The 16,256-nt window shown below is 39.1% G+C and overlaps 1 protein-coding gene across 1 annotated transcript in view; it reads right to left on the bottom strand.

Moving 5' to 3' along the window:
• Positions 1 to 3,473: 3,473 nt before the first annotated feature.
• MPP7 (MAGUK p55 scaffold protein 7) overlaps positions 3,474 to 16,256 on the bottom strand; it is a 143,611-nt gene continuing 130,828 nt past the window's right edge. Inside the window, exons 14-18 of the mRNA XM_054273476.1 lie at positions 12,139 to 12,219; positions 10,231 to 10,324; positions 9,051 to 9,159; positions 8,034 to 8,177; positions 3,474 to 6,637 (exon numbers count right to left, since the gene is read on the bottom strand). Of these exons, the coding sequence (XP_054129451.1) occupies positions 6,458 to 6,637; positions 8,034 to 8,177; positions 9,051 to 9,159; positions 10,231 to 10,324; positions 12,139 to 12,219 (608 nt within the window). The 3' untranslated portion in view covers positions 3,474 to 6,457. The remainder of the gene's footprint in view (positions 6,638 to 8,033; positions 8,178 to 9,050; positions 9,160 to 10,230; positions 10,325 to 12,138; positions 12,220 to 16,256) is intronic.

The raw sequence follows: 16,256 nt of genomic DNA, 5'->3' as shown, positions 1-16,256 counted from the left end.
GCCTTACAGTCAGTAGTGGCCAGGACTGCACACAGGAATTGGAACATTCCTGCCTCCACTGGCACCAGGCGGGGAAATGGGCCAAGAGCAGCCCTGCTGTCCTGGCTCTGCAGGAGGGAGGCAGAGCACAGCTCATGCACACAGCTGATTCCCTCCTGCAGTCAAGCTGGCAGCTGGGCTGCCAGAGTCAGGCTTTTGTGAGCCCTCAGCTGTGCCTGGGCACTGCCCAGCGTGGGTGAAGCCCTGCCAGGGGACTCCACCACTGATCCTCCTGTGAGATGCGGAATCCTGGATCTGACAGCCCCCTCAGGCCAGCACTGCCCCTGTGCCAGCTGGTAGGAAGAGCTGTGCCCAGTGCATCTCCTTCCCACTGCTCTGCCATCTCCCCCACTTCTTTTAGTGAGCTCCTTTGAGTCTGGGACCATGTCTTTGTTCCATGTTCATTTGGTGACCAACACAGACCAGCCTGGTTTTGAGAGTAGGGCTCCAGATGCTGCATCAAAGTACATTTAGTGGGGCAGTATAAACCATCCAGGGCAGGCAAAGCTCTCTGGAGTGGCCTCAACCCATGCTCACATCTGGGCAACTGCCCCACCATGAATGTCAGCCTTGATTGCCAAACATGACTGCTCCCACTGCCCGAGGTTTACACCAATCTTAGGGAATTGTAGTTGCTTAAAAACAAGCCAGTAATGGAAGTCTAGAAAAGGGAGAGGACACACCAGGAAACGTCCACAGGTCACACAGAAAACAAGGACTGATGCCAATGGCCATTGCCTTAAACAAGAACCCCTGAAGCCAACACTGGCTGCATGAAATTTACAACTGCTCCTGGTCTTTTTTACCACACGCTGCTCTCATGCATCAAACAGGCCAAAGGGACCTCTCAGAGCAGGTCTATTTTCATGGGACAAAACACTGCTCAGGTGTTCTCCATCTGGAAAAAACACTAGCTCTTCACTTCTGCTTCAGGAACACACCACCCCTGTGTCCACTGGGAAGGAGGTAATAAATGTCCTTGTATCAAATTTTTGATGTCTGCTTTTCATGATCAGTTAATTGTCCCTTTTCCCCTCCTTATATAACTGGATTACTAAATTGAAACTGTGCAAGGGTGAAGAGGAAATCAAAGAATGAAATTGCCAATGGCTTACAGTTTGGTAATTTTGAGTTAAAGCTGTGATTGCTGTACTCTTGTTGCAAAAGTTAATGAATTTAGAAGTAAAGCAGCATTTTGGCCACCAGGACCTAGAGTACTCCTCCTTCTGAATACTACATTTCAGCTCCATAATTTGGACAATTTTAGCTTTGTTTACCAATGAAGATTTACTGGTGCTTATTTGTATTTACCAAGGAAGGAACAGAAACCACAGCACATTTGCAGCCAGGTCTCTGACCTCCTGTTCAGTGGTTTATGAAACCCAAGATGCATTTTCAGGGCAGTACTTGCATTTGTAACATTCTTGGTTCATCTCTGCCATACCCACAGACCCTCCCTTTAAAACACATACCCAAATTTTTATGAGCCTGTGTATAATCCTATACAAAGTTTGTAATATCTTTGTTAAAACACAAATCTAAATTTCATTTTAAAATTATTGGATGCCTTCTGGGTTTTTTTAGCATATTCAAGTTCTGAATATTAATATAGCTACTGAAAAAAGATCTAATTACAAAAGAAATTGTGACCTAATTTTCTCTATTTCTTATCAACAAATTTTCAGATACTGTTTGAGCCATTTGAACCCTCTTGGAAATTCTGAGGATATTTTTCTCCACATATTGAAATGTGTAGCTGACAGCTTCTGCCACTGAGTCCTCAAAAATTGGTTTAAAGAGATGTAAGTGTACAACTGAAACAGAAACAAAACAGAGTCTCAATAATCACGCATATTTACCCTCTTTGTTCAAATGTTGGATTTCAGCTACAGAAAATACCATACTATTTTACTATAGAGATGTAAAATCATTCCATAGAGTCTTCCAAATATCCAGCTTGTATTTCAGACACAGATATCAAGAGGGGAAAAGTCTCCAGCTGTCTAGAACTCCAAAGTCTCTCATTTGTACTGCCATTTAACATAACACAAAATTTTAGACCAGACTTTAACTGTTTCCAAATGTTTTTGTGTGTTTTTCTGCTGAAACCTTTAACTGTTATTTAGCACTAGAATTCTTAGACAACAAATACACCTACAGTCTCCCTTTAACTTTGTGTTCAGACATTTTTCTGTTGAATGCTTGGTATCATACATTAATCATGGTAATATATGATAAATACAAAATGACTCTGAGAGCAGAAGGATCTAGGGCAAATTTCAAGTACAAATCACTTTAAGCATTGATACACAGAAAACTCTTCAAACTCTGTGGGGAAATGACTATAGTGAGAGCAGTAGCAAAAATAGACTAGATCAAGTTTAATTTCAAACGTCTGAAGAAACTATTCATCATTTGAAACAATCTCACAAAAGCTAAATACGAGCTTTATCGAAGAAAAAATTCTCCGCACACAGTAGAAACCTGAACAGAAGTACATGTGGGAAATGCAGAATAGTGCACTGAAACAAAACAGAAGGTGCTTAAAAGCCTTCTCTCTAATCCTAGTATGTGTTAGGCTACTTTATTTTTTTCCTGGAAAAGGTATAACACAATGCAATAAGTAACTGAGTTCAAGCATTACTTTCTTTGAGTCCTACAAATGAGCACAACTTCCCATGGGACCTGTGCATGGCCTAGAAGTTTATGTGTCTGGTGAAACACTCCGAGTCAACAACCTGGATAACACTCTGAGACTCTGCAAGCCCAGACAAGCTGATATTTCAGTTTGACCCACTGATGTAAGCTTTTCCCCTCAGAAAGAAAAGGGTTTATTATGAGGTGGGCTACAGGAAAGGATAAACATCAGTTCTGAAGAGTTTGGCAATGGAAATGAAACACTAAGAGTTGTTATCCTTGTTCTGGGGTGCTTTGTTTTTCCATTTAAGATAATTGGAGCATTAAAGTTAATAGAGTCCCATGAAATAAATTACTATTCAGGCATTTCACCTTTTAAAGTAATTTTGTTCATCCTGGAGAAGAGAAAGCTCTGAGGAGACCTTATAGCACCTTCCAGTACCTAAAGGTGCTACAAGAGAGCTGGAGAGGGACTTTTACAAGTCAATGTAGCAATAGAACAAGGAGAAATGGCCTTAAACTGAAGGATGGTGGGTTTAGATTCGGTATTAGGAAGAAATTTGTTACTGTGAGGGAGGTAAGACAGTGAAACAGGTTGTCCAGAGATGTCGTGGACATCCCTGGCAGTGTTCAAGGCCAGGTTGGATGGGGCTCAGAGTAACCTGGTCTAGTGAAAGTGTTCCTGACAATGCCGGGGTATTGGAACAAGGTGATCTTTGAGGTCCCTTCCCACACAAACCATTCTATGAGTCTATGATATGTTATGGAGCAATTTTCAATAAAGAAAAAAAACCACCTTCAGTGGTATATCAATAATTTATTGTTTTGCATAAGAAGGTAAGATCAGATTTCAGGTAAGACATCAACCAAGGACCTGATGGTGAATTCAAGTATAGAGTTTGGTACAATATTAAAAAACACTACCCTTTGTTTGACTACAGCAAACAGCTAGAACACAATAAAAACATCTGGACTTGACTGTCAAAACATACATTTCTCTAAAAACCCACACAGCACAACTTGAATATGTGGAATATTGGAAACATGTTTAGTTGTCTTCATTCCCAAATTCTTAAGTCAAAGGAACAATCCACCCCGCTGTTCCCCTTGGTATCCCAGAACAATTCAGCACAGCTCAGGATCCATCATGGTAAGCAGGCTCCTGTCCTGTTGAAACTGTTTGACTAAGATATTTTTTCTGCCTAAACCTACTGTCATCTCTGCCTGCCTCATGGAGGGCTTTAATTTTTAGCTTTTGAAGCTAAATAATGCAATAATGTTGATTTTTAAAGAGCAAATTACTAATGTAATTAAAACCGTTTTTGACTCGTCACAGACTGTGCACGTTTTACTCTGCTGGTTGGCTCTATGTTTTTGAGATTCCCTTTCTTCTGCAGGTGTTCCCATTCAGGAATTGGCTCCTGGCTCAGAGAGGGGCAGGCAGCCATGGCTGTGGGAGCCTCCTGCCAGGATGTGCTGGGATCAGAGGGTCGGTGGCTCTGGGAGCTCCACGCTGCCCAGGACAGCTGAGCTGTGCTCCAGATCCTCCCAGACCACACCGACCCAGGAATGGGAAATAAATTAACTTCAAAAAGACAGGAAAAACAGCCTGCAGGACAGCCAGAACTGTCCCTGCCAAGGAGTTTGCAGATTATTCTAGCATCTACTTCACAAAGAGAAAAGCAGGTCCCTTATGCAAGCGTTGACTGTACCCCAATGTTCCAAGACAGCCTGAGTTAGGAGCAATGCCAATAGTGTTTTAGTGAGGACTAAAGTCCCTCCTGTTGGAAATGGCCACATCCTGAGAGATGACAAGGGTCCTCTCCATTTCTAGATATGGTGAAGTCACTTGGCATCTCACAGAAAAAGGCAAACTGACCTGCTGAATTCCATATCCCCTGAAAAATAGTTTGATTTTCAGTGATTTAAAAAAAATAGAAAATGTTTTCTCAACTAAGATAATCTCTATGCAATTAATTTAATCAACAAATTCCTATTTATGTTACAAAAAAAGTTTAAGTCCACCAGGAAAACGGTGAAATTTGATAGAAGTTACAGTAGAGCTGTTCAAGCAGAGCATCTGTCCATACTGGGACTCAGTACATCTGTAATTCTTGCATAAACTTTTCCAGACTCCCAGGGATTCTGCTGTTGTTTCTTGCATTTCATTTGTTTTATAAGACTCTAAGCCAAATGCAATGGCCCACACATTAAATACACATTTAGAATAAAACTGCAAAACCTCATGGCTTTATCAGCATATGAACTGAAATAAAATATTTACATGGAATGTTGAGCTCCATTTACAGAGACTGTTTCAAATTACAGACTAGTAATCTCTTTAATAAATGATCACATTGACAAGAAATTTAAAAACTTAACATCCCTTTTCAACCCTTTCATAAATATATAAAGTTTCACTAAATTCTTTTTTCTTTAAACAAGAGCGCTATATTCTCTTTACAGATTAACATGAAATAATGGTTTCCTGTTTGAATGCCACAGATGGGATGATCTGAAGTCAGCAAGTTCCTATAGACATTCTGTACTTACAAGACATATTCACAACACAACACACAGGTGTTACTTGGTCTTCACATCTGTACTCATTTCCTGCATATCAGTAGTAAGTAAAGAAAAATACCAAATTATCTATATTAAAAATACATTCCTCTAATATGCATTTGCTTAACACTGACACATCAAATCTTAAAATGGGGTTTCCAACTGTCTTGTTTCCAGTGACAAGGATGTTTTTTACAGTGAACTGTACAGCATTAATTTATTTTTGAGTGGAGATAAAACACATGTCACTCTACTAAAAAGTATCAGTACATACTCAACAATAAAAGAATTAATCTCTTTCAACTGTTTCTCAGATGTCCAAGGTTTCTTCATTGTTTGAAAATTTCTGATGGGAAAATTGTTCTAAAGTGTGCCAAAAATATTTTAAATCAATTTAAAGGGGGAAAAATTATTCTCTACTTTGTTGCTATTCACATCATTTTGCCACTGATTTTACAGAAGTTTAATCCCAAAGACTTTGAAGTTATATACACACTAACCCACATTTTTTCCTATTTAAATAATTATTCCCATGACTTTTCTTTGTTTTGCCACAGAGCATGCCTGAAAATACTTTCAATCCATGCATGCTCACAGCTGAGTGTTTCACTGAATACATCTTTCTTTCCATGATTATGTTAATTGCAGAAGAATATTTAAATCAGTCTGCACATGTAAGACAAGGTTCACATCTAGAAAAGTAAAAACACATTGATACATAATTAAAACTATGGTGTCTTCCTCATAAAAATGTTGGTCTCTTTTGCCTGTTTCAGTTCTCTCAAACACTGAAAGGGCAATAACTTCCAAGTGCTGATGTGCTCTTGTATGGGAACAGTTATGCTTAAAACCACTGAAGTGCTGATCTCCAGCATCAATTTGTATCTTCTGCAAACTCTGTGTTAAAAACACTCACCTTGGAAACACACAGATGATGATAAAGAGGTGTTTGGCAGTTTTGCTACACTAGTATTAGCTCACTTTACGGAGCACAGTAAATCTCTGGTTTAATCTGACTGTTCTGCCCCAAACTGTGAGCAGCAGAATTGAAGACACAGGAAAACAAGACCAGTTCCAAGTGCATGAAGAGTATACCTGCTGCTCAGAAGAGCTGAAATCCCTCCTCCCAAGAAAGTAGCCATCAAGTAAAAGCTTAACCATGCCCAAAGTTTAGATGTTGATACAACAGCAGAGGTTTTGTCTGCCTAAAGCGTTGCTATGAGTGTAGCCAGCTGACAGGAACCCAGAAGGTCTCGGTCTCCAGTCTGTCAAAAGTTGTTTTAAGCTCACTGTAAGCTGTAGCAAGGTCATCGTTGACTATCACCTTGTCAAAAAGGTGGCCATACTGGCTCTCCATCACGTGGGCAGATTTAATCATTTCGTGAAAATCTTCTTCCTAGTAAGAGTAGTGCAATAAAGATCAATGCACAGCCAGTCCATAACAACCCTGCATAAACATTTTTCATATTAAACATGATATAATTGCTTATTTCTTATCTCATCAGGGGATGGAAACTGTACCTCTAATTAAAAAAAAAATAGAGATTACCATTACAAGTGATCTCAGAGAGTATTCTGATGAGTTGACTCAGCTTAACAGGCAATTCTTTCATCTCTGCCTTTGTAGTGACACAATTAGTCACTGCACCGTAATTATGGAGACATTTTCTTTTAGCAGCACCAGCGGAAAATGTTTCTAGCTGTTTACTTTGATGATACATTTAAAGTTTCATTATGTTAATCTCAGCTTGCTATTAGCACTTACAGCACAGCCCTTTTAAGAGCTTGGTAGGAGTAATCATTCTATGCCTTGTTCGATCTGGCTTAGTGGGTGTCATGTTTGGGGAGGGAACAAATCTTAGCAATTTGTTTAAATGACTTTGAGAGATGAAACCTGTCCTAACTAAACAATGGCCTGAAGGTTGCTCTTAAGAACAAACTCCTCTTACTTTTTATATACCACAAACCAACGTTTCTTACAGAATGTAATTTCCAAACTATTCGAAATGCACATTTTACACAGATACAGTCTGTGACTATATCTGTGACTCACTTGGAAACAAAACCTAAAAAATCTTAAGTGACACCTGAATGAGGAAAAATGACATGCACTGTAAATACAGATAAACAATCTAATGATGATCAACTTTGCTGCAGATTCAATTAAAATATGATTTCATTATATTACAAGGAAGCAAGTACGTTAATATTGCGTAATGCTATTTTTTTTCTGACTATTCACAAAAACCAGCATTTGTTCCTTGCTTAGATATCTCTTCTTCTTTCTTACAATGTTCCATTTTTCTATAACATTTTAAAAACCCTGTATTTCTCTTATCCACAAATATGGGCTTTTTATTAAAGGACCATTTAATTTTTCAATTGGTTCTTTATATTTGCATTTGCCTTTAAATTTAGACCCCTTAATACAGTTGACAAAACAAATAAATTCTCCCCTTTCATTTGAACAGAAGCATCTAAGCCCAGGTACAATTTTTTTAAAGGAAATCCACAGCGTTATCTCTTATAAAGATATGCTTGCATTGTGGGGGTTCTTTATTGACATAAAGTCAGAGGAGCATGGAAACTGTGAATACCCATGAACACATCAAACAATGAAAACACCACAGTAAATGTGCAATGTGAGAGAGGTTGAGAAACAGCAAGATGCTCATGTAAGCCCTGACAAGTGCTGTCAATAAGAACCAGAGATCACCTTTATTTTCAAGGTAAACTGCTACAAAAAAACTCCTGACAGGTTCTCCTGATTTACCATGTCTAATTATACTTACAGTAAAAGGTTTTGCAGTTCCCTTATCATCTTTACTTGAAATAATCTTGGCATTTTTTCTGGTTTCTCTCAAACGGTCAAGTGATGGAGGTTTTATAAATATAACAAATGGTTTAAACTCATATGTCCGCAAGTGTTTCACTGTCTGGGAAGAGGAAAGATTTTAATTAATTAGTTTATTTTGCACAATGGAATTTACTGTAATAAAAGAAACTCCCCATTGACCACAATAAACCCATAAACATTTATAGGCAGGTATTTTTCATTTACTGCCATCCTGCTCTGATGACCAGCATTGATTCATCTAAGGAGAATTTTCAGAAAGGTAAGAAAACTCTTTCTCCAGTGCCACTGGCAGTGAGAAGATGGAGGAGAACAGCAGGTATTCATTCAGGGGAGGAGAAAAAGTTCCACCATACACTGGCCACCTTTGGAGAAGAGATGCTCTGGCTGGGTTTAAACAAACTAGTCCAGCTCCTAGAAGCCCTGTGGTTATTAGGAGCAAAAAAATCCCCAGTGGAACTGTTCAGCGGGGTTGAAAGACAAGGTCGATGAACGAAAAAATGGTTTAGGGAGGAATATTCTTAACAATTATCCAGCCAACATCACATTTAGTGCGTTCCTTGACTCATGTCCATCCTGCATGGAAACCCTTGGCATGAACAGCCTAGTGAAACATGTGAGAGTGAGTTGCTGGACTTGGTGATAACTCAAAACTATTCTGAAATTAAAGTTTCAGAGACAATCTGTTGCCCAAACTAACAGAAAGATAAATGGAAATATAGGAGCATTCTGTAATTAAATCTTAAGTATTATGCTGCAGGGCTTCCAATTCCTTTAATTACTAGCTGTATATTTATCTCTTTTCAGAGAGCCTTGCTTAGCTAAAGCTACCAAGAAAAGCCACTCAACAGTCATTCAGTGTGGGATAAAGCACACCTTTTGAGAAATATTTTTTACCAGGATTCCAATATGCAATATGGGGAAGTACAAGAGTACAGAAGACATGCTTACTTACATGAGGCTGCACATCCAACAAACAAACTTTGTTTTTAGCTAGAACTGACCGAACAGAGTCTAAACTTGTTCCATAGTAGTTGTTCTTATACTCGCCATACTCGATAAACCTGTGGCAGAAGGTAAAAACAACTGAAATAATTTCCATTTTCTCCAGAAAAAAAGCTTAGCAGTATGCTTTATAAGATTTAATTCAGAAGCAAAAATATTTTACTTTACATGAGAGTTCTACCGTGTTTTATAAAGGAAATGCTGTCAAGTACTTCAGCATGTCAATTTTAAGAAATCTTCTACTTTACTGCTTTCAAATCAGTAACACCTGCTTGTATTACAGTTAAAGAGAAAAAAGCACTGTAGTCCAACAGCCCACTAATGTTTTCCATCACCTCTTTTTCTGAACTAATGCAATGCAATAAAACAGTGGATAAGCTAAACAATAGAAACTACTGAAATTTCATTGCACACTACAGAATATCCAAATTCTCTGTCTCAGAAGAGGAGGAGTGATGACGGTGCTGGTGGAACCAAGGCGGCTGGTTATTTGCTATAAAAGTACAAGCACTATTTGCCAGAAAAGCAAAGCACAGTTTGAAGTTTCAATAAAACCCACAGCTTTGTGTCTAATACACTTTTGCCCTCTGAAACTGGGGCAGAATTTCAAGCTACAGAATTTTACAGGCTGCTGGAGACCGCGATGCTACCATTGTCTCTTCATTTTAGTTTACTTTCTGGAGGGTGTACAGGCAGGGCCTTCACTGTAGATCTCTAAATTCAAAAGCAGAGGAAGTGCCTGGCCTGAAAGAGAGCAGAACTATGCAAACATTGACTCAGGCACGTCTGCAGCACTTCCACAGCCCCCTTCCCTAGAGCTGCAGTGCTTTAGTGCTATGACAGAAGATGCTCTATTAAAAGAATGCTCCCCCATCCCAAACACCTATAATTTCAGTGTCTCCTTGAGGAGCTGAGGTACTGAAACTACTTGTAAGCTTAGAAACTCTTGTGTTTACACATATTCCATATTTTTCCCCAGCTGCTTATATAACAACATGTAATTTTAACACATCTTCAAATCACTGCAACTTATATCCACTTTGACTTATTATCTAAAATAACAAACAGCCCCATTTTATAATAAACCATTGTTTTAACTGCAGTTCTAGTTAAAAATCTCTTCAACATACTTGTTATTCTGTACATCTGTCTCAAACAAGTGCTTGGAAATGAAAATGTATTCGACACCATCACTTTCTTGGCTTCTCCTTGGACGGGTAGTGTCTGCAGTTTCATCATATAAAAGAAAAAAAGGAAAATATGCACAAAACAATATAATGCAAACCAGTTCAGGAAAAGCTGAAAAGTACAGACTCTTTGTGCAATACTAAGCATAGCACTTCCCTCACTTCTCTGAAGCACATAAGGCTGCTCTGGATCTAGTAGGCAGCACACAAGCACATGACAGGATTGAGTTTTAAATGCATGCAGGAAAATCAGGAAAAAAACTATTGGACAAGTATCAGATTATCATTTTTTATTAACTAGTGGAAAAATCCAATAAAATGAGGACAGCTGAATAATAAAAGGAACAGCAGTCCATAACAATTACCCCAGCCGTGCCTCTTGTTAAACTTATTAGCATACGAGACCATAAAGGGAGACAAAGCACACCATCCTGATTTATAAAATGTTATGTTCATTAACAAGTCTTGTAGCCATGGTATGTGAAGCATGGTAATAAAAAAATAGGGTGTGAACTTTATGTTTTAGTTCTTTTCTTTATCCTGTGACTAAAAATAGGAATTCCATTTTCTTTCAATAGCCTTGTATTGTTTGCACTTCTTACTCTCCCCCAAGTAGGTATAAGGGTTTTGCTTATAATATTTGAGGAGTTGTCATTTATGATTAATGAACCCATTAAAACATCCTGTTTTGAACAAGTTGAATATTACAGCATCATGCATTCTTCACCACATATGGACATACAAAACCTGCTTGCAGCAACAGAGACTTAAATGCCATTTGATCTATCACTTCTTTTAGGCTGACACAATGAGGAACATTTCCAAGACAGGAACCTCGCTCTCCCTCCAAGTCCTGACTTACTGAATTTCAGGGAAAGGGATTCCTTTACATGTTTGTTTTAACTTAAAACCACAAATTTGGAAAAGAGAGAAGGCAGCTTGATGAATACTGTCAACTTTTAGAGAAATATTTTTGGGCAAATGATTGCATATACTTCAATGTATTAAATATTTTGGGAACATCTAGATTTTTCAATATTGTTGCTTTCAATATATTTGAAGCAAATATATGCAAAGGAAATTACTTGCCAAACTAAATGCATTAATTTTTCTACTTAGCAAATTCATTCATACATATATATACACTTCACAAAATATCTGCACTTGCAAGAAACTTGAGAGAGAATCTCCCAAATTCAGAATGTTGGAGCCATATTTGTGAAGGTTCCCTATAGAATGTACAAGTAGAAAGCAAACCAAGAAATCAAAGTCTAAAACTGTTGAGTTCTTCATATTAAAGAAAATCCAGTAAAGAATTCTAGAAGTTGATAAAATACAATGTTACTCAATTTTATAGAAATCACACTACTTGGTCAGAAACAGGAAAGAGGAAAAAACTTCCCCAGATCATCTCTTCTAAAGCTAATAAAAGGCATTTCATTAATTTATTCACTGGATTAAACTGTTTATAATCAATCTTCATTTTTCAGCCTAACAGATAAAGGCCAGTTTGCTGAATGCAAGCCTTGGTAACAGAGTACATATCAGTGCTTTACAGCCAAATCCAGGGTGTTCTTCAGCTGAGTTTCATTTACTAAACCTCACTGACATCAATCATGCTAAACTTGTACTGAAAGTGTACTGCAATGCCTCTGAGCCAAAAAGCTCTATCAGTTAAATCAATGCTATTTAATGCAGAACTGCAGCAGCACTTTTAAAAATAAGAAAAGCAATTTGGATGCCAAGCATGCATTTAGAGACCTAAACTTAAAAGTACCTTAAAGGTAATACAATAATAAAGGCTAATAATGCAATGATATCATTAGAGAATAGGAGTGCATTTTTACTTACGTGGCACTGTTACCCCGTAGTGCTGCGTGTCACTGATTAGCAATTTCCGTTTAAGTTCATTCAGTCCAACCCCTACAGGACCTGAAAGAAAAAAATTGTCCTGTTTCCCAACAGCCAGTTGTCTCTTGTCTCTTCAGGTGCAAGAATGCTCCAAGGTAAGGCTACATAGCCTATAGCTATGACATTACTGCCTTTTAGTCAGGGATTTGGAAATGCCCATGGTTCCAGCCTCTCCTAGTATATACAGAGCTGACAAATTTCAGGGGATGCAGTTGGCAGTTACTCTGTTCTGACTTTATTACTGAGGAAATATCAGTGAAAATAAGTTGCCAGCAAAGCTGACTTTCTTTTCTGCAGAAATTACCGTCAGCATGCACCCACCTCCATCTCAGCCCGGCTACAAACCCCTGCATGCCAACCTGCAACTTTCCAGAACCAAAACCGGTTTTGGCTGTTTATTTTGCCAGAATACCCCTAGCTTGCAGACTAGAGGACCCCAGCTGTCATGTGCAAGGTGCCCCCAAAGTCTCTGCACTCTGTGTTTCAGCACGGCCTCACTCCCTCCTGCTGCTGCATCCCTCGCCTGCTCCAGATGCCCCTGGGGACAATTGCTGCCACCTTGCCATGCCCGGGGAGCACTGCTCCTTCCAGCCCCTGCTGCAGGCAGGAACACTGCCCAGCTCCTGGCTGCCTGTAGCTGTCACCATCCACCTTTCGACTGCGTGAGGGTGGCACTGCATGGAGAGAGGAAGGAAGGGCAGTACTTGCCAGGTCACAACCCATTTGGGATGTTTGGGTTTCTTTCTTTGTTATTGATTTTCTTTTAAACTGTGCTTGTCTCCTGCCTGCTGTTTGAACTGGTCCAAAGCAAATGTTTCCTTCTTCACGCGACTGCCAAAGAGAGACCACTCTTGGAAGGAGGATGGCAGGAAGAAACAAAGACTGCATGGAATTTTTTTGACCTGTCTCCTCCACCTCCACTTGAGTTGCACTAGAAGCAACAGAGCAAGATGTTCCTCTTGGCGTTCGGGTTGTCCCTAATTCTTAGCTGTTTGCCAGCAGTGCTTTAGGTCTCTGTGAGGGCACTCCGTCTTGTGAGGTCTCAAAGGCTCCACAGGCACTTGCTGCCTGTCCCCAGGAGCCCTCCATGCCCTGCCTGCCCACTCTGGTGACAGGGCCATGGTGCTTGCTGTGTGTGAAGGGAGCTCAGCTCTGCATGTTCTTACATTTCTGACAGTGGAGAGCCTTCATTTCCACAGAGCCAGATCAACAGCAGAAGGCAAAGGAGAATGAGTCATTGGAACAATATCCTAAACAAGGCAAGGATAATACCTGTGGTTTTAAGGAAAATTCTTGCACATTTAGTAAAAGGGACACGTGTATATGGAGTGCTTCTGAACAAACACATTTTAAACATTGTAAAAATGTTCAAACCCTAATCAACATTTCAATGAAACAGTGTTGTAACCACTACTTACTAGTTAGAGTCCAAAAACAGACCAATGCTTCAGTACCTTCAGGTGCTGAAAAAATGTATCTGTGAAACAGGTATCTGTAAAAATGACATTACACCCTGTCTCGAGTTGAAATTCATAATGATAAAAAGCAAGGGCTTGCTACTTTGCTGCTACCCCCAGACTATGGTTCTACTGTAGACTCTTAGAGTTTCTACATTTAAAGTTTCTACGTGTTCACATCAGTTTAACACACAACTACATTTCAAATTCCATCTCTGACCTTCCTGTAAATTAATCTATCAGTATGTATAAATGTTTATTTAATATGGTGTACAGCAGCCTCTACTGGTGCATGTCTGCAGAGGACAGCAATGTGTTATGGAGATAATGGCATTACTTTTGTTATAATTTAAGTTTTTTCCTTTTTATAAGAGTTTAGCTCTTTAAGGCAAATATGGACTTTTATAGGAAAAGTAATTAAAACTCTTATATCCTAGCAAAGTAAACCAAACCAAATGGAATTCAGTTTTTAAAAATCATTCTATTACTTTTAAGCAAAAAATCTTTCTCATCACATCCACACAAATATTATTTCCTTAGTCTACATGCTGTCAAATCAACAGTATGCTTTTAGCTCTATTTATATATAACGAGTCCCGGCTTTGCTTCCTGTGACACATGCTTTGGAAACAGCTTAACTCTGTTTCCAGATCACAACTTCATTACTACTGTGTCCCCTTCCAGATTAACATTTTAAAATCATCTTTACATTAAACTACTGAAAGGTGTAGAGTCTTATTTTTCAGTGCTGTCTTCACAGAGTTCTCATAACTGTAGCATATGGACACTGAAGTCTGACTCCAGCTCAGCAAAGTCATCCATTCATTATATAGATTTTTATACTATCTCTCCCAAGTTAATATACAGTTTCCTTCTAAATATTCTTTTTGTTTTCATGCACCAGAGAAAGATGCCAGTTTCTAATAGTTATGAATCTGAATACAATTTGAACTCAAAAAGAGAATAAAGTGTCAGGATTTAAACGGATAACCCTGATTCTTATACTCAAATGTAAGACATCCAGGATCCATGTCTGTAGTGTAGTTTTGGTTTACTATAAATCACCCCAGGCAGCAATATTTACAGTTATGCTGACAGATTTAGAGATATTTTGCTTACTTTTTAAAGGAACATTTGTGCTGCTTGCTGTTGCATGCTAAGTCATGTTAATGGTCAAATCCTACACAAGTGGACTGCAGTGCCTACCTCACTTTATTGAGAGACATCTGCAGAATTAAACTACCAATCATTAAAACTTGCACTAAATTTTGTATGACTCAGACACATCTGAAGAAAACTGAAAAAACTAAGTTTAGGTCTTGGGAGGGTTGAGCCAACCAGCCATTCTACACCCACAGACACATAATGAGCTCCTAATAGACTTCTGGAAAGAAAAGAAAGGGAGAGTAGTCCTTCAGAAAAGATTTTCTGAGTTGGATGACAATATTCCTACTGGGAGCACAAGAACCCAGCAGGAGACCTGCCCTGGGAGAGGCTCTGTGGCTCAGTTCCTAGTACACTACAATGCAATGATTGCACATGCATGTCTGACTGCAGCTCAGTGTGGTAGGAAAAGAGAACCTCATTATTTTGTGTTTCTGTACATTTTAACAAGCAGTGGGAGTGTAGTTTGATATCTGCTGCTCACTGAAGTACGATCAGTGAGTTCATACTGGTGTTCTCAAGGGCAAGGCTAGGCACTGTGTTACATCCTATGTATTTGTTCCTGAACCTTGCTGACCTTCCCATGCCTTCAGTCAGGAAGTTTTAAAGAAGATAGCAATTATAGGTCTCTTTCTTCATTGTTCAGTTAGTTGACTGGAATAGCATGGCCATGGTAGGCCATTTTCCTGTACTACTGCTGTAAATCAATTAAAACTCTGCAAGCCATTACTGAAGATGTTAAAGCTAAGTCAGGAGAGGTGGAGAGTTAAACGGTCCTTTCATTTCATCCTCCTTTGCTCTGAAATAGACCAGGCCTCATCATAACTCCTTCATGATAAAACCAGAGGTGATGGATTAAAAAACCAAAATCTAAGCAATACAACAAATAGAGAGCTTTTTCAGTCCCAGATTCCTTTTCTTTGCAGTAGTGACCAGAAGCACATCTTTGTGGGAAGTACTGGCAGCGCCATTCAGAGACAGAGGCTTTTCTGATCGTGTCAGACACCAGTAACAACTTCTCCTTTATGGCTACATGCCTCTGGTCCTTGCTTCCACCACTGCCCACTTTGGACAGAGGCATCACCATGGGGGACCACAGCACCTGAAAGGCTCTGCACACCTCCAGTGATCACACTGCATGCACAGAACAGTGTGTGCTCTTGGGGACAAGTGCTCATGGCTTGTTACTGACAACTTTGCTTTATCCTACCCCTTCAGAAACTCTGACTTAGCTGTAACTATGCCAGATAAAGTTATTGCAGGTAGCACATTCATTCTAACTCTAAAGAAATAAAATTTATGCTACTCTGGCCCTTAAAATTCACCAGAGCAGAAAACATTGTGAGCAGGGCTTTTCCCTCATTAATATAAATGAAAATTCTAGTGTCTAAATAATACAAGTCATATTAAAATATTCTACCTTTGTCTGATAGGGCT

The sequence above is a fragment of the Melozone crissalis genome, unplaced genomic scaffold (assembly GCF_028551555.1).
Source record: "Melozone crissalis strain CALT ecotype California unplaced genomic scaffold, PUWL_Pcris_2 ptg000016l_1, whole genome shotgun sequence".
NCBI lineage: Eukaryota > Metazoa > Chordata > Aves > Passeriformes > Passerellidae > Melozone > Melozone crissalis.
This window is presented reverse-complemented; position numbering and strand designations above follow the sequence as displayed.